The sequence below is a fragment of the Sciurus carolinensis genome, chromosome 6 (genome assembly GCF_902686445.1).
Source record: "Sciurus carolinensis chromosome 6, mSciCar1.2, whole genome shotgun sequence".
In the NCBI taxonomy this organism is placed as follows: Eukaryota; Metazoa; Chordata; class Mammalia; order Rodentia; family Sciuridae; genus Sciurus; species Sciurus carolinensis.
In genome coordinates, this window is record NC_062218.1 from 11,869,999 (window position 1) to 11,889,887 (window position 19,889).

Genomic DNA, 19,889 nt, shown 5'->3' on the forward strand with positions numbered 1-19,889 from the left:
TTCCTCTGCAAGAAGCTGATCCTTTGGTTTTGAACAGAAATGCTAATGCTATTAACTTGCAGATTTCAACACTCTAATATCTACTTGTAAAGTGAACCATATACTCAATATTACAGTTAGGTTTCCCTACATTATAATACATAAATGTATGGGTCTCTGTGTTTCTTCATCCATGAAGTGAGTCCATGGATCCAACCTCAAACTTTATTAGCTTTGTGGTTTGGTGTACTACTAGTTAACAGGTTTGAAATTTACCCCTATACTTATTTCCCTTGTGTAGCACATTATAATTATCTGGAAATGGATCTCATTACACACCACATTTCCACTAGAAGATTCTACACTAAACCCCATATATATGATTAAAATATGGTCTCCATGGGAGAAGGGCTCCATCTGTCTTGTCCACCACTGTATCTTCAGCAGGACAGTGACTGGCATGTGCTTATTTCATTTCTAAAACTAAGGAACACTGTGGAAAGGAAGAATAGTATTTGTATTTGAATTTAGAAATTTAAAAAGCTGTTCAGCAACCTCAGTAACAGACCAATCACACAATATGAATAGCACTTTTAAATTCCCCATTTCATGTTGAAATTATTCCGGAGAAATTCTAAGGGGAAGGACTTGTGGAAAGAAAATACTTGATGAAATTCTTCCATGAACATAAAATCCCAATTCCTAAAAAATTTCATGAAATATCACATCACACATAATTCTCAAACAATGACATTTTGTATGTTCTTTTTATTCTTCCCTGAAAATAAACACAGAGAAAGCCAGAGTCATACCAAATCATAGTCCAGATAAAACTGGTGACAGTCTTGGAGGAAGACCTCCACAGTACTAATAAGCTCTTTCCTGAAACCCGGCTGCAGGGAAACTAATTCATTCTGAACTTCGCTGGCACGTGCCAGGAGCTTCTCCCAAGCATAGCGCAGAGTGTCAACTCTGTCCATCTCTTCTTTTGCTATCAGAAGTCCGTATTTGTTAAGCAGGGCATAAGATTCCTACACAAAAGAAGAAAAACTTAATTTCTGCCAGACAGAGACATAAACCTACACACAGTCATTTACTAAAGCATCAGAGCAAAACAGATCAGTGTGATAGTGTGATCGTGACGTCACCCGAAGGATTCTAGTTAAGGTACTTGCAAACTTCAAGAGCTTCAATGAGCAACTGGGCTACTCAGCTCATTTCCTCATCCTTGAAACTGGAAAATTCCCTGGCCTTCCTACAGGATCTTTGTTAGCACCTAAAAATATTATTTTAAAAAAATTTTTATTGCTACACAAATAAAGGTAGTTTTACTTAGGTCCTCAAATTGTATTTGAAGACTACACAATCATATCAAGTAAATTGAAAGCATGAAACAACTTAAATTCTGATAGTAGAATAACACAATAAATCAGAATTTTAATATGGTCCCATGTCACTTTGTTGCTAGGAGGTTCCAGTAGTCAGACATAAGAGGGTGTTCTTGGGTCAGTGCCTAGACCAAGCCATTGTCCTCAGAATGCAAAATCTGGGATCACTCGTTTGGCTGAAAAATTAAAATAAGCAAAGTTTGGTTTTCATAAGAAATGATTTTTCACTAAATATACTTCTTTTCCCACCATTATTTCTCCCCACAGAGGAGAAAGGAGACTTGACTGTTGACCTGCGGGGAGGGGGATGCTGATTTGGACAAGCGTGGCCCAGGGCCTTTCTCCCTCCCCTCTTGCTTCTTGAAAACACCATGATCTGTACCTCATACCACAAATGTGGATCAGGGTAATAGAGAGACCTGCAGCTTTCCAGTGTGGCCTCTGATGCACAAGAAAGTACCCTAATTCTGGGATTTCCTACTCACAAGTCCAAGGTGTGTGTGTGAGTGTTTGGTGGACAGGGAAGGGGATAACCAGAGAGGTGCACTCAATTACGTCTTCTAAATCAGCTTTATCAGCAATAAAGGTTATATTATGATCTTGACACCTTGACTCTACTTCTGTCTTAACTCCCCAGGGGGAGAAAATGCTATTGTCAGCTACTGCACCTCCTCTTCAAACTCCAGGGACTTCCCTGTCCTGCACAAGGAATGGACTATTTGCCTTGATGTTTCCATTCCCGAGAAGAACGTGATGGATCATGTGACTCCGTGGCCCCACACGACAAAGGATAATTGTGTAGTGATCTGTATCATTCTCACAGTAATGTGATTTTTTTCAAAATTCAAAGAGTGTTGCAGAAAATGTGAGACTGGAGTCTGACCTTCACCATCAGTGTGTAAGACCAGACATTTCATTACAGTGTGATAGAAAGGCGATGTTTAATATCTGGAATTTAAAAAAAAAAAAAAAAAAAAAACATGACCCACTTCTGAGAAACCATTTTCATGTGGAAAAGATGGCCTGATATAGTATTTTTTTTTTTTTTAAGGTAATGTGCAACACAGGTCAAGGTGCACAACTTCTGTGAGCCTGTTTCCCCATGTGGAAAGCCATGGACGCCGGCAGACTATTCGCACCCCCCCAGGTCCTGCTCACCAGCTGGGTTTCCCACCCCAACTACTGAGAGTTGATTGTCGGACCACGCTGCCTCCTTGCCTGGAAACTCTGCTGCATGGGAGCCTCCTCAATGACTCCCAGGGGCAGTCTCCCTTGCCTCAAGGGGGGACCAACTGTGTGGTGGAGTGCTTGCTGGCTGCTCCCCAGGGATCAGGCTGAATTCAGCCTGCAGCTGGGACCACGTCACTCAGCTTTGCCCTCGCTGTCCTGTCCTATTTCCTTCACTCCCCTCCCCTGCTGAGCACTTACCAGTAAATATCTACTTAGAACCCCTCATCGCAGGCCCTGCTCTTAGGGACCTTAGATGGCACGTCTTGGCTGAGAACTAGCCCATCAAAGGAACCCTACAAAGGTCAAGTGTCATCATCACTGAAATGGTTCTTGGGTTTGCACCTGTTTGTAACCGCAGCCCAGACCTGGTCAGTACTTCAGGTAATCACATCTGCATGGGATTCTGTAATAAACCAGCAGGGATCAGTTACCTCAATAGGTCCTACTTGAAAGTCGATGGGGATCTGCTGCTCCCTGATTTCTTTCAGCGTAGCCATGGCAATCCGGATATCATCCAGGTCCTTAATGGGATGATTCAGTTTCTTACTGAACTCTTCAAGGAGGATGAAGATGCTTTCCATCTCGCTTCTGTATTTTTTGTTACAGTGACGTCCGATGACAAGCATCCAGGCTTTGGTCTCGGTAGTCAGGGCAAATTTCAAGTCAGCTGTAAAACCCAAATACCCACAGTTCACTTTGGAAAACCAGATCACTATGAAAAGACGCCATGTTGCCGTTCACTGAGACAAGTTTACAGCTTGTAACTCTCTAGAACATGAAAATGAAACTGGTGAAAAATATTTTTTGAATCATTATGCACTCATCCATTTTGTAAAGCCTGTTTTTGCAACAATTCAAAATGTATTTCGAAATGCTTTGAAAGAAGATACATATCAAAACCCTCTGAGACAAGACTCAAATGTTTGTTATTGTTATTTATTAAAGGAAAGATGGATCTTGATTCTAAATACAACAGACTGTCCTCTTTCTCTAAATCAGCCTTTATTTTCAAGGCTTAGCATCAAAGTATTCAATATACTCCTGAATAAATAATTAGGCAGAAGGGAATTAAAAACAAGTCTACAAATTGGTTTTAAAACTAGAAGCCCATGAAAGGAAAGTCAATCTTTAAGCTAGCTAGAACTCTCCAGAATACTAATCTAGGAAAGAGATAGAGAGATACCATTTAATTTATATAACGGTATGAAAGAAAATGAACCCACCTGTGAACAGAGCAATAGGACCCACACAGATATATTCAGGTTCAGCATTAATTTCCTGCTCCAGGTTTTGGAAATAGAGAATCTGGGACTCGAACTCAGAAAGCAAGGGGTTTTGCATAATAAACGTCATAATGGTTTCTTCTTTCTCCTTCTGCCAAATGTGATTGTAGCGCTTGAAGCAATCCATGGATGTAATAACTTCCTAGAGTAGAAATAACAGGTTTGTGTCGAGAAGGCAGAACCTGAAATGGCATCATGTCCAAGTGAAGATGTGCCCCTTGCTGGTGGTTCCCGTGGAGTCATTAAAATGTTCAGCCAGCTGTGATCAGTTGGCAAAGCCACAGAACTAGACCATGTGGAATGCTGTGGACAGTAAACCAGTCATGGTTTACTTGTCACCATCCCTAGTCAGAAACAGGGAGTAACAGCTATCTTTCACTTTCATTCTAGAGTCAGGGATCTTCTGGTGACAAGCATCTGCTCAGCATACTTGAGATGCCTTTCACTGGGCACTGAGGCCCTGGGTGTGACCAGGTTCCCCCCAGGATGAGCTTACTATCTTCACCTTCACCTAGGCATAGGCTGTGAAGCCAAGGGCTGGGCCACAGGGCCTTTGGACGTACCTTTTTGGTAGAACTGATGATTGTGCTCAGTACAGAGACTAATTTTACAATCTCCTTGTTGTCAGACACATTCTTATAGTAGTTCTTGGGTTGCACTGGAATGGGTAAGTTTACAGATGCCACCTCAATGGTCTCTAAAAGCAAAAAAGAGAAAAAAGTCTATATCAACTGCATAGGGAACATGCTATTAACAGATGGGGAGATTTCTGTAATGGATGCCAAAACATATCTCCTTCCTAAAAGCAATAAAAATCATGGGGATTTTTAATGTTCTCAAAGTTTAAGGACTCTGGAAATTAACCACATCTTACAACGATCCAAAAAGTGTCAATTCAAGAAAAAATATGGAATCTAGGTGAAAGTACCAAGTTTCAGGCGTTTTAATTTGTTCCCTTCCCATTGTCTCCTCTCTGACTGTGTGGCAGAGAAAAACAGCAGACTTACATCCCATGCAGCTGAGAGAACCCTGGACCCCGCAGAGCCCAGAGCAGCAGGGATGGGTTTGGAGCTCCTCAGAGGTTGGGGGTCTCTTATGACTGTCAATAACAGACACATCTGGAAGCTCCCTGGAAAAGCTGTGTCTGAGTTATTTATCTTTACATGACACGATGATGCAGAACTTCACTGAGTGGGGAAAAATAAATAAATAACAACTTGGACCCCAAGTCGTTTGTCAAAATATTTTTTTTAAAAATCAGCAACAATGACTATTTAACTTTACAGGTGCCTGAGACAATGATATTAGTTGGGGCAAACAAGATGGTAACCAAAAAAGATAAAGGTCTGGGAAAGCGATGTCCACAGAGGGCGCTGTAGAGCCCTGACACACTCCTGGGCTCTAGGAGTCCACACACAGTCAGAGGGGTCAGCAGGCCCAGGGAAGACCCACAGGGCCTGTCTCTCAGTTCTGTCTGAATTCGAGGCCTGGCACCATCAGTAAGCAAACACTTGGGTAGTGGTTTAAACTGACTGAGCCTTACAGGGCTCCAGAACCCGTACAGTCTCTAAGCAATGGGCGAAGATTATTGCTTCAAAATATTCAAGGGTAGGGTGCTGCAGTTGTGGCTCAGTGGTGGAGCGCTTGCCTGGCACATGTGAGGCACTAGGTTCGATCCTCAGCCCCACATAAAAATAAAGGCACTGCATCCATCTACAACTGTAAATTTTTTTTTCAAGGAAATCTCTGTACAATTGTTAATTGACCACTGAACACCCAGAGACTACAGCAGCTAATAATCCAAAAATAGATTTTACTCAATTAATCAATGAAATTCAATAAAGAAAAAGAGTAATGATATCAGCAATCTCTAGGGAAGATCAGTTTTCAGAATTGCCATATTCTTTAAAATGTCTAATTTTCAACCAAGAAAACAAGTGCAAGACATACAAAGAAACAAAGTAAGGCCCATACAGGGAACAGAAGCAGCCAAGAGAAGCCATACCTGAGAAAATTCAGACACTGAACTTACTAGACAAAGATTTTAAATAGCTATTATAAATATGTCCCAAGAAGTACAGAAATCATATTTAAAGAATTAAAGGAACTTACGGGAATGATATCTCAGAAAATGGAAAAAATATCGATAGTGAGGTAGAAATACAAGAGAACCAATTACGAATTCTAGAATCAAAAAGAACAACAAATGAAGTGAAAATTCAATAGAACTTAGTAAAAGATTTAAGGGCTGGGATGTGGTTCAGTGGTAGAATTCTGGCCTAGCAGGTACAAGGCCCTGGGTTTGATCCCCAGAATCAAAGGGGGAAAATTTTTTGAGTTGGCAGAAGGGGAAAAAAAATCAATAAACTCAAAGATAAGTGTTTAAAGATACGAGTCGAGGTTACTAATTTGAGATTATTCTTCTTTGTAATATTAGTGCTCGAGGCTATTATTAAAGAATTAGTTCCTTAATTCTTTGGTCATGACAAGAATATGTATATAATTTTCATCCAATATTTTTTCTTCTCAACTTAGATATGCTTCATGACTGAATGTATTTTTAGCTTAGAAAATTCTGAATTTTAAACTATTCTGGGAAATTAAAGCAATGATTCCAAATCATATAAAATTGAAATTAATATAATATTAATAGAAGTTTGGGGCTTAAATTAATAAATAATTTTTTTAAGTTATGGGAACAATAGTTTTGAGTTCTATTTATCTACCGCAACATTTTTGTCTTTTGGTTTGGTTGGGTTGGGGTGGGTTGGGTTTGGTTATTTTTGCTGGGGTGCTGGGGTGGATCCCAGGGTGTCTCACATGCACCCTCAACCCACTCAGACCTCTTTAAAAAGGAAGGTCCCTCCGTTTCTTCCTGTGGCTTCTTGATTTATCAATTCAGGGGAGTGAACGCCAACATAACTACACAGGTCTGAGGTTTGTGGGGCTGACTGAAGGGGAACATAAGGACCAAAACCAACGTATAATTCCATGAGCAACGCGGCTGTCTCAGGCTGCCTAATTTTACACAACACAGATGAAAGCCGCAGGATACACAGTGACACTCACAACATGTTAGCCAAACAGAGCGCAGAGTGGGTCAAACATGTCTCTCCCATGCCAGGAAGTATTCATTGTGATGATGGAGAGTTGCTCTTTAAACTGAGAAATTAAAACCCTCCCTGCCTGCAGTTCTCATTATTAGACTGGACCAAAAGTCAGCACGGCAATAACAGCTGTGATCAACCCACCAGACACAGACCACAGTGTAGATGCTAAAATATTAAAGTATGTCCATCTTGGTATTTTGTAGACTTAAAATTGGTTCAGAGATTAATATTCTGCACTAACTTGATTTGAGAAGTCTATCGGGGCTGGGGGAGAGTAGATTTAATCTCAATCAACGTTGATTCACAATGACTATTTTAACAGAGCTCTTACCTTGCAGTTGGTTCTCTCCCACTTCAACATCTGAGTCGCTCTCTCCGTCACCCCACGGGGCAGTCATTTTTCTTTCCTGCGCCTTTTTCTACAATGTAAAAGGCATCTTTCAGCTTTGTCCCACCTGTAAAAGAACAGCTTTCACAGGAAACAGCCTCTCCATCCCCCGCCCACCTTGGAGGACGGCTGGTCGCTCCACTGTCTAACCCCCTTGGGGACACTGATGATGCACTCCACAGCTTTGTTCAGGGTCTGCTGGATGTCCTCCAGGGCAGGAGCCAGGGCAATGCTGGGAATGGCCAGAGTGATGTTTGCTCGGAAAATAGGAAGGTTGCTCTGCTTGGTTTCCGCACTGCTGCCCTCTGAGTTCACAAAAAGACAGGAGAGGATTTATATTTTTAATTCAAAAAGAGTGCCTTCATTTCTAACCACAAGTAAAGCACCTAGAACAACACATGAAAGATATACAATCAGGCAAATATTTGTTGAATGAATGAATTAAAAAGAAAAAACTTTTGGAAGATCTAGTTTTGCTTAATACAAGAGCAGTTCAGGGGAACCCAAGTCATTTTCTGTTGATTTTAATTTTTTGGTAAACTATCCAAAAAGGAAACCTATTATGTAGGATCAGACTTAAGTATAAACTCTTTTCAAAACTACTAAAGATGATATTGCTCAAGTAACTGGATACTGATAAATTAAATGAAAAATAAATAAGCAAGGAATGAAGAATAACTACCAGAGCCAAAACTAAAACAACCAGCTTGTAATTTCAAATAAATTGTACGCCTTCCCTACCACAGTGTTATATCCTACACTCAGAATAACTGGAAAAAAATGAAAAAGAAATAAAATTAACTCACCATTCATATCAAATGGGCTTTTAAAGTTACGTATACACATAAGTCACAGATATAGATACATGTATGGGTATATATGTATGTGGCACACATAACTTTATATAGGTGGAAATACCTATACTGTATAAAGTTGAGAAATAATTCTGATTTAATATTTAGCACATCAGCCAACATTTGAAAAGTTCTAATACAACCCTGTGTCTGAAGTAAAATAAGACATTATAAACCATGCCACAAACAAAACATTCCTTCAAAACCAAAACTTCATGTATCCACTTTAAATTAAATGTCAGATGCTGTCTCTTAAATGCCAATATTCAAAATAGGTAAGATTTTATCATCACCGTGTTTCTCAGTTGTAACTAATGCTAATATTTCTTTTTTTTTTTTTCCAAACTGTTTTTGATTTAAGGTTTGATTTCAGGACGTCCCTACATGTGATGGACCCTCAAGGCACACCTGGGGAAAGCAGCAACTGCTTCTGAACTGTGCCCAGGAGGTCAGGCGCTCAGCCCAGGGAAGCCCCTGGGAAGCACAGGCATGTCAAGCAGGTAAGTGTGACTCCAGCAAGCCCTTTCCACTTTACAAGACGGGTTAATAACCCAATAATTAAACAATGAAACAATCGTTTCCATTTGCCTTCTTTTTAAAGTATGTTGTTTTTTCCTTTCCCAGATTAAAACAATTCATTTTATACATTTTCATCTTATTACAAAAAAAGATTAAAAGTGATGTTGATTTTTATGCTTGTAACAAAGGTAAGTAGCCTGAAGCAAATTAGTTTACCCTCCCCACGCTCCAGTTTTCTCCACTTCAACATGAGTAATGAGAGTATTCACTCTATAGAACTATTGGGATCACCAAAGTTCGTAATGCTGAAACTTACGGGGAGGCACTCAATAAAAGGTGGAGTTTCTGATTTCTTTAAATTTAACAGGAACATGGTGTGCACCTGCACACACACACACACACACACACACACACACACACACACAAACTACACCTGATCAGCCACCCTGCAAACCGTGTGGGATCATTACCCCGGAAGTTCATCACGTGGGAGGAATGGATGCGCTTGCGAATGGCCTCTAGCGTGTTCCTGGTAACTTTCAGAAGAGCATCTGCGTTTTGGTGGTTGAAATGAGAGAGCAACTCGCAGGCTGCCTCTAGCATCTCGGTCTGTTTCTTCTTTTTGGTGACTGTTGTCAAAGACAGTGGGCCAGTCCCAGCATTAAGGGACGATGTCAAGGCATCAGAATTTCTTTCCTCTCTTTTTGCTGTTAGGACATGACATGAATAGAGGTAGATGCGGGGAGGGTTGCAATTAAATGGAGAAATTAAGATAAATAGCATTCAAGTTTGATGTCACTTAAGTGTCATGATTCTCAGAAGTAAGATGGAGACCTCTCTTCCTCTGCCTGAGAAGACAGCCAATGAGAGATGCAGGAGCTCTGGGTGCAGCAGCCACTGGGCCCACAGGCTGGTTCTTTCTCCCACCAACACCCTAAAGCCCTGGGGAGTCACTTTCCTTCTCCACCTCTAGTGTTCCTGTCTGTCCAGCAAAGGCTTTGCTCTGGTCTACACTGACTTCGGGAAAATTCCAATCCATAATCCATAATCCACCCTCCTCCACAGATAAGGTGAAGTGAACCAGCTCCCCCAGCATAAATTAAAGGAGAGCTAAGCGCCAAAGAGGCTGGTGCAAAGTACGTGTTTGCAGCATCCAACACAAAAAATGGGAACCAGCAACACAGGCATTAGGCTCAGAACCAGAATCACAGACATAAATAGCACTCTAAAATTGGGACAGCGTTTATAGAATTGTGAAATTAAGTTACTCTGTAGAAAGTCAAATTTTAGCTTTCAGTAAATGGCCTGGAAAAACAAAACCCTGTTATCACCTCATCTCTTACCTGAGGTTTTACGTTTTGAATCAACATTATTCTCATTGAGTGCTTCTTCGCGGTCCTCTTTAGGTGGAACTTGCAGGTCCAACATGTTTATTAGCTCGTTGACTGCTTCCTCCACTAATGAGCTTTTAAAATGTAGAATCCGAGCACCATTTACACAAAGATCCTAACAAATAAAAACGATCGTCACTTGTTGTCATGGTTTATCAGGTTCTTGAGCATTCACCAAGAATAGGGGCAGTGCCACACCTAGAATAGGGGCAGTGCCACAGGTTCAGCTCCGGGTGACAGTTTATGCTCCAATGATGCTGGAACACGCCCTTCATGCTGCCCCGCCCAGGCCTCTCCAAATGCACCTGGAGCATGTGGATGGACCAAGCTTGCGTTTGCTTCTCCCGCATGGAGGACATAAATCCCAAATCCATCAACAGCCTCCCTTCCCACCAAGTTCCCTTCAGAGTCCACAATCTGCTGTCGCCAGTCCTTCTTGTCTCCTCATCTTTGCTAACAAGCCATAGTTATGTCCTACTTAATTTCAGGTCTATTTCCCTCCTGTCCACCTAAATTACACATTTCTCAGGAATAAAATTAATAAATGTAAGCTAAAATATGACTTGGAGTGCTGTGATGGGTTCTGTAGCTGCAGACATAGATAAGTAATATACACAGCATCAGCTATATACCACTGGCTGGAAAATTAACCCATGAAACAATAGATTTTGTCATCTGGACAGTCTTCAGCTTCATTTCAAGTTTCACTTTCATGCATCTTGAGATTCTAATGTTCTTCTGGGCCATCCACATCAAACAAAGGCCTCATGGCTCTGTCACCTGCTCATGCACGGCCTTCACCTCACTCCACTGCTGGAGAGCACGTGACATTTTGATGCCATGATCACAGGAACATTCTAATGTATACTGAAACATACTATTAAGCTTCTTCACCATCAAAGTATAAAATAACAATTTCACTCTCAACTCAGAACATTACCCAACTACCAATCTCAACCTTGAGCTTAGAGAAAATTATAAAAGCAAGAAAAAGACAGTTATTTAAAAAAGGGGGGGCAGCTCTGAGTTTGGATAAGGAATGGAATGAAGTTAGGATCATCTAGTAACAAGTATAGACCCTGGTGCTAAATTTCCTGGGTTCCAAACCTAGTTCTGCATGATATGGAAAATCCTTCTCTGGCCTCAGTTCCCCTCTCTGTAAAATGGCAATAATGGTAGAACCACCTCAGATGGTAGCAGGCATTCCCTGAGATAGAAGGTTATATGTCAAGAGCAGGGCTGGTCACAAAGTGATTATTAAGGAATTTGTTATTAGTACTTGTCAGCAAATGACACACATCCTCTGGACTTAAGTGCCTGCCAAGCTGGTCATTCTACGTAGATTAGCTCCTCATTCCCTGAGAGAGTGCTGATATTTTTCAAAGTCTGCATCTTCGGTCGTCTGACTGCCTTGGGGAGAAGCACACACGGGCCATGATGTGATCTCCTGCTCTCAACGCCAGCTCTCCCAGGACACCCTCGGTGACCTTCCCACAGTCTTTTCAGACCCTCAGTAATACAACACACATCTGAAACCACAAAACACCTTGATATGGAGGGTTCTGGAAAACAGAATCAACAAACTCTCAAAGCCTGCTCTAGTTCTAACAGCATCGTGTAAATCCCTTAGTTCGTTCTCTCTGAGAGGACATGATTATAAAAATGATGCAAAGAGCACAGAAATTAATAAAGCAGAGTTTAGCCAGAACGAGGACAAAGTAGCAATAGGCTCATTAAAATGGCCCCTGCATCAAACAAAATAAACCAAAGTCACTGCCTCTACTCACCCGCTTCAAAAACCCACCTCCACGGTGGCATCTGCACATTGAAACCACCAGAAGGATCTGTTACCAAACCTGACGCATTTCCTCCTTGATGGATCCACACGGGGTTCCTGCGTGTCCTCACCCCCGTGAGGCTTCGGCTTGGGAGACCAGGAGCCCCTGGACCCGAGGCTCCCAGGTCCGTTCTCCCCGCCCGGTCACACCTCCTCCTGACAAGACAGTCCCTCACTGCGGCAATTCTTTTGCTGACATCCTTTAGCCCATCACTCCCTCAGCCCCAGGAGGGGACCGGCCTCTGCAGGCGACCCACCCTCTCCACTTGCCCCCACACCCATCATGGCCATGCAGAGGCCTGCTGCTGGGAACCCCCAGCCCCTGACTCAACCATCCCCTAACGCTACCCAGGAATTGCTCCACATGGCCACAGCCACTTCCTCCTCCCGGTTCCACAACAGCTGTGTCCTCCTGTCTTTACACCACCCAGCCCACCACATTCCACCAAAAGAAAATGGAGCCACGACAGGGAGACTTGTCCCACTTCCCAGCCCGGTGCCCTCACCCAGAACACAAACCACCTCCATCATTCCCTCCTGTTTGAGTGACTGCAGTGGTTCTCCTCCTAGTCAAGAATAATCTCACACACCAGGTTCTGAGTCGCAGCCTCCCCCTTCCCCAGAGACCAGGCTACCAACCAGCCTTCTCCCTCTCTTCTTGATTTTCTGCCCCAGCATATCAGCACACTCCACCTACTTCATCTCAATACCTCCCTCCAGCTGCCAAAATGACATGCTTCTACCTCAGGGCCTCTGCCCTTGCTGTTCCCTCTGCCTGGAATGCTCTTCCCTAAAACCATTCACATAGCTCACTTCCTCGCTTCCTCAGTTCAAATGTAATCACAGAAGTCACCCCAAACCATCAACATAAAGTCACAACTCTGAGTCAGGTGCTGCTTTTCTCCATGACCTTCCTAACTGTCTCCTTTGAATTTATCACAAGCGGACATGTTTGCTTGTTGGCTTTGTTTGTTTGTTTGTTTTTCTGCATCCTCCACTTGAAAAGTGGGCTCCCACCAAGACTGGGATTCAAGTTTTATTTACTGCTATGTCCCAGCCTTGGTTGGCATAGATGCTCCAAAAATAATGGAACAAAGAAATAAACTGTGAAAAGTAAAGAAAAAAAATTCAACAAAAAGCCTTCACTTACATTGTTAATTGGAAATGCAAATTAATTTATGTTACATGATTCTGCAACTTAAACTAAAATTAGGAAGACACGACAAAACAGTGTGCGTTGAGGTGGTGGGGTTGGTACTGCTGCACTGCCAGCAGCTTTCTAAGTTGATAACACCCTTTTTGAAAGGCAATTTGGCTGTGAATATCAAGAGCTATCAAGTAGAGCCATACTCTGACACAGTGATCTTATTTTGAGAGAGGAAATAATTCTGAAGAGGAAAAACATGATACATAAATATATTTACGGCAGCTCTTGGAGAAATAGAAAAACTTTGGAAGCCATTTAACGTCCAGCAGCAAGACTGGTAAATAAATTATGGCACATCGACCAAATAAAATATTCCAAAGGCATCTTTTACAGGTGCCTATGAAGACTAGATAGCAACACGAAGGATATTTTGTGAAGAAACGTTAACTGGGAAAGAAAAAAGCAGTATTCAAAACCTGCTGTATGTAGAGTGGGGACCACAATGTAAAGGGGCATGAAATACATCGCAAATTATAACAATTGTGGCATCACTGATTAGAATCCCAAGCTTTCTATTTTTAAAATATTCTAAAACTTGCTTTGAAATTCTTAAATTTATTTTTATTTTTTTTTATATTTTTTATCATTTTTTACAGACCGCACTTTGATTCATTGTACACAAATGGGGTACGACTTTTGTATGGTTGTGCACGATGTAGATTCACACCACTCATGTAATCATACATGTACGTAGGGTGATGATGTCTGTCTCATTCCACCATCTTTCATAACCTCCCTAAAAACAGTTGAGTCGAGTGTTTCTTCAGACGGGAAGAGAACAGAAAAGAGCAGGAGGGACCGGCAGGTGTTAAGTGTACCCACGGTGAAGAGCATGACAAGGAGCAACCACAAATGTCTGAAATGCAGCCATTGCATTTCACTTACATAATAACGATTTACTATAGTCTGAAGATGTCCACACAGGCAGAAAGGGGTTTACACAGAAGGCCTGAGATCGCTGTCTTTGGAAAGGCTGCTTTCAAGGCTTGGCCCCGGCTGCCATCTGGGAGCTCAGATTTGGGGAGGGCGCCCCCTGTTGCCTAGCTGATAGGGCTGGCTCAACCTTCCTCTCCCAGGTTTCCTAGAAATGGCTGCAGAATTCTGTGCCATGGAACACCAGTTTGGGAATACTGCTTTACTGACCCGGACAAGGAAGAAACCCTGCCCAGAAGTTGCTCAAAATAACTGTTTTACTTTACCCCTAGACTAGGAGAAGCTCTTCTTCAAAATAGCTGTACTCTTCATAAACTATGAAAAAATTAGAAATGTGTTCCACAGTAATTTCCCTCCTACTGGTGTAAAATGAGGTGATTTTTTTTTCTTACGTCGAAGTGGCTGCTTAGATACATTTCTCTTCATTTTCAAATTATTATCAGACGGTTCCATGTTTGAATTGCATCTAACAGGAAGCAATCACAAGTAGAAGGAAAAAATCTAATTTACACTTTTAAAAAATGTTCTTTATAGAAAAGCAAATCACAGGAAAAATTGTTTTAGTGAAAAATATCAATTTTCTAATAACCTTTGTCATTTGGAGAAACTCTTCACAGGTGAGTGGCTCCTCCTGGGGGAGTTGACAGAGCGGGGTGCCACTCATTTCTTCTAGAACGGTGTCGATGCGGAACTCAATCAAATCGTTGACCCGATCAAGCAGCAGCTCCAGGTCCTCTTTGGAAAAACAAAAGCAAATAAAGGAGATGAAGAAAAACATTTTGCTACACACACACACACACACGCACAGAGGATCAGATGCCCATAGCAATGGCAGGACCAATGCTGTTCGGTTGCCATATGTCCCTGGGACACGCCGCAGTTCCATGCTTTGCCTTCTGCACTGTGATTTCCTAAAAGTTCCCAGCCCTCTCGGCCTCCCTGGTTCCGACTCCTCTCCCCCACAGGCTGTCTGTGGACCTGCATGGATTGGGGCCTTCCTTCTCCTGCACCACCACTGCAGCCTGAGCATCCTTGAGCTCTGTGTGAGTCACAGGTTTGCTCATTTTCTTACCTTCTTGGGGAATTCATATCTTCATCCTTACATTTTAAACATTAATTCCAGTACCTATTCCACAGGAGGTTTTCAAAAAAGTTTTCTTGAAGTGAAATTCTATTTTTTTCATGTTACTATCATAAGGCAAACTTTCTTAGTCTGCTGAGGTAATAGCGAACACTAAGTTCCAAGGATTAAAGGGCAACTCTGAAGAAAGCTAACAATCCCACATCAGAAGGAGGAAGGAGGGCTTATGGAGATCCACATGAGGGGTAATGCATTTTTCAACAGATCCATATAATCAAATCTCTCTTGTTCTAATACTACTTTCTCCTAGAAAGTGAAGTTGACATTGAACAAAGAAAATACAATGTTACATACATTTCTTCAAGATACCAAGCAGTTCTTTCTAGTAGTCTTCTTGACTACTAAAGGGGAGCTAACAATTTTATTTCAATGAATGTGCTCGAAAACATTCTTTACTATTACTACCTGACAAATTCTTTGAAGCATCTTCAAGGACATTTATAGCAAGTCCTACAATGTCCTACAAGGATTTTCACATCCTACTTCATTGGGGATGTAACCTAATATGACAAAAAGGACTTTGCAGATGTCTTAAGGATCTTGAGAAACAGAGATTGTTCTGAATTATCAAGATAGTGCCAATGTAGTGATAAGAGGAAGGAAGCAAGGTTAGAGTCAGACAAGGAATATGACCATGGGAGCAGAGGGGCAGAGAGAGAGAGAGAGAGAGAGAGAGAGAGAGAGAGAGAGAGATTTGAAGATGCTGTGCTATTAGCTTTGAAGATGGAGTGACTATGAGATAGCATATCTAGGCAGCCTCCAACTACTAGAAAAGGCTAAGGAAAAAGAGTCTTCCCTGATGGCAGTTGATTTTAGCCCCATAGTACTCATTTTGGATTTCTGACCTCCATAATTAAATGATTTCATGCCACAAAATTTGTGATATCTTGTTACAACCTCAATTTTTAAAAGGCTAACAACATTTATGCATATAATATACAAAATCAAGCCTGTAGAAGTTCTGATTGTTATATTGATGATAACCAAAACTCTTTTTAAAAAAAAATGCAGGATACAGGTGACCATCTCTATCACTTGTCCCAACCCAGCTGTTCTTGAGATTTAACACAATTTGCCTCCCAAAGAAATTTAACCCTGTTCTGCTTTAGTGTCTTTATTTAAATACAAAAAAGAAAAACATAATGAAATATGAGAACTAAGAATAGTTTCCTTAGAAACTATTTCATTGTCTCTAGCTAACATTCTAATAAAACATACAAATTGCTAGCCATCTAATCCTCACACTCTCTAGAGAGGACATGAAAGCCTACCTTGGGAGCCTGTTCTAATTTGATTGTGATAACTCTTACTAGGAAGTGTTTATACATTTTATAAATGTGTCCTTAGAGACTTTAAACCAATTTCCTCTAGTTTTATCCTACAAGAAATATTTTGGAAAGAATATTAGCTTAGAGGCAAGGAAACTGGGTTCTAAACTCATCCTAATTGCTTACATCTGTGTGACATTAGAAATCATTTAGCATCTCTGAACCACAATTTTCCAACCCTTAAATTGGGGGTCTTATTTAAGATTGTTTCTACTGATTTTTCCACCTTTACAATGCAATGCTTGTCTGATAATGCATTTTGTATTATTCCCCCTTCAAGTTCTAAAGAGCCCGAAATATTCATATTCAAGGGTCCCTTTACAATTTGTCTTTGAGGTTGCCTGAGAAAAATGACAAGTCACATTTAGAGGTAAACCAATTTGGATCTCAGCTGATTTTTCAACCCACACCCTTAAAGCTAGGAGGTCTTAGAATAATATGTACCAAGTTCTGAAAGAAAATGGATGCCAGTCAAGAATACTATGCCCTGCAAAATTAAGCTTCAGATTTGATAATGAAATAAAAACCTTCCATGATAACAGAGTTAAAAAGAATTCCCAACTACAAAGTCTGCTTTACAAAGCATTCTCAACAAAATACTTCATGAAAAAGAAATGAAAAATAAAACAGAAAACCAGCAAAGGAATGAAGTACACTAGAAGAAAACTCAATCAAAAGAGAAATAATTCAAATTAAAAACCAGAAATAATTCAAAATGACAGAAAATAAGAATCATTTCTCAATAACAGTGAATGTAAATGGCCTGAGCTCATCAATCAGAAGATATATACTGGCTGACTGGATTAAAAAACAAGACCTAAAAATATTCTGTCTCCAAGAGACTCACCTCATAGGCAAGACATCCACATTCACTTTTAGCTGAAGTTAAAAGAATGGGAAAAACTTATCATACATATGGCTCTTGTAAACAAGCAGGGGTTTCTATCCTCATATGTGATATAGTGGACCTCAAGTCAAAATTAATCAGAAGGGACAAAGGCCATTAAGGGAACTATATACATCAATAAAATATAAAAATCCTAAAAATTTATGCCCCCCAAAATGGAGCATCTACATACATCAGACAAACCCTTCATAATCTCAAGAATCAAATAGGTCACAATACAATAATACGGGGTGACCTCAATATGCCTCTCTCATCAATCAATAGATCTTCAAAATAAGAACTAAATAAAGAAGCTATAGGACCAAAAAATACAATTAGTAATTTAGATTTAAAAGACATATATAGAGTATTTGATCCATCAAAGACTAAATACACTTTATTCTCAGCAACACATGGCAGTTTATTTTTTAATTGTTGATTTTTAATTTCATTCCATTATGATCTGATAAAATACAAGATATTCTCTCTATTTTTTTGTATTTGCCAAGAGTTGCTTTGTGGCCTAACTTACGGTCTATTTTAGAAAACGATCCATGTGCTACTGTATAAAATCAACACCCATGAATCATTTGCATTCCTATACACCAATGACATATCAGCTAAAAGAGAAATCAGGAAAACTATCACATTTACAATAGTGTCAAAAAATAAATAAATAAACTACTTGAAAATCAATCTAACAAAAGAGGTGAAATACCTCTACAATTAAAACTATAGAACACTAAAGATAGAAATTGAAGAAGACTTTAGAAGATGGAAAGATCTCCCATGTTCTTGGATAGGCAGAATTAATATTGTCAAAATGGCCATTCTACCAAAAGCGCTATACAAATTTAATACAATTCCTATTAAAATTCCAATGATTTTATTCATAGAAATAAAAAAGTTGTCATGAAATTCATTTGGAAAAATAAAATTCCCAAAATAGCCAAAGCAATTCTCAGCAAGAAAAATAAAGCAGGTAGCATCACAATACCAGACTTTAAATTATAGTACAGAGCTATAGTAACAAAAACAGCATGGTATTGGCACCAAAACAGACACATGGACCAATGGTACAGAATAGAAAACACAGACACAAACCCACATAATTATAGTTATCACATACTAGACAAAGGCAACATAAACATACATTGGAGAAAAGATAGCCTCTTCAACAAATGGTGCTGGGAAAATTGGAAATCCATATGTACTAGAATGAATTTGAACTCCTGTCTCTCACTCTGTACAAAACTTAACTCAAAGTGCATCAAAGACCTAGGCATTAGACTAGAGATTCTGTGTCTACTAGAAGAAAAAGTAGATCCAACTCTCCATCATGTCAGCTTAGGAACTGAATTCCTCAATAAGACACTTAAAGTGCAAAAAGTAAAATCAAGAATCAATAAATGGGATGAACTCAAACTAAAAAGCTTCCTCACAGCAAAGGGAACAACCAAGAATGTAAACAGGGAGCATACAGAATGGGAGAAAATCTTAACCACGTGCACTTCAGAGCCTTAATATCCAAGATATACAAAGAGCCCGAAATATTCATATTCAAGGGTCCCTTTACAATTTGTCTTTGAGGTTGCCTGAGAAAAATGACAAGTCACATTTAGAGGTAAACCAATTTGGATCTCAGCTGATTTTTCAACCCACACCCTTAAAGCTAGGAGGTCTTAGAATAATATGTACCAAGTTCTGAAAGAAAATGGATGCCAGTCAAGAATACTATGCCCTGCAAAATTAAGCTTCAGATTTGATAATGAAATAAAAACCTTCCATGATAACAGAGTTAAAAAGAATTCCCAACTACAAAGTCTGCTTTACAAAGCATTCTCAACAAAATACTTCATGAAAAAGAAATGAAAAATAAAACAGAAAACCAGCAAAGGAATGAAGTACACTAGAAGAAAACTCAATCAAAAGAGAAATAATTCAAATTAAAAACCAGAAATAATTCAAAATGACAGAAAATAAGAATCATTTCTCAATAACAGTGAATGTAAATGGCCTGAGCCAAAAAACTTAATACCAAAAAACAAAATAACCTAATCAATAAATGGGCAAAGGAACTGAACAAGCACTTCACAGAAGAAATATGAATGGTCAAAAAAATATGAAAAAAATCTTCAGCATCTCCAACAATTAGAGAAATGCAAATGAAAACCACACTGAGATTTCATCTTACTCTGGTCAAAATGGCAATTATCAAGAACACAAGTAACAATAAATGTTGGTGAGGATGTGGGGAGAAAGGCACACTCATACATTGCTGGTGGGACTGCAAATTGGTACAACTGCTTTGGAATACAGTATGGAGATTCCTTAGAAAACTTGAAATAGAACCACCATTTGATCCAGTTATCCCATTCCTCAGTCTATACCCAAAGGACTTAAAATCAACATACT

At 40.1% G+C, this 19,889-nt stretch overlaps 1 protein-coding gene across 1 annotated transcript in view; it reads right to left on the bottom strand.

The window, feature by feature from the left end:
• Positions 1–19,889, bottom strand: part of Dnah5 (dynein axonemal heavy chain 5) — a 236,976-nt gene that overhangs the window by 158,139 nt on the left and 58,948 nt on the right. Inside the window, 9 exon segments of the mRNA XM_047556057.1 lie at positions 792–1,010; positions 3,029–3,264; positions 3,821–4,022; positions 4,444–4,577; positions 7,322–7,409; positions 7,496–7,683; positions 9,222–9,458; positions 10,095–10,257; positions 14,709–14,854. Coding sequence (XP_047412013.1) covers positions 792–1,010; positions 3,029–3,264; positions 3,821–4,022; positions 4,444–4,577; positions 7,322–7,409; positions 7,496–7,683; positions 9,222–9,458; positions 10,095–10,257; positions 14,709–14,854 — 1,613 coding nt within the window.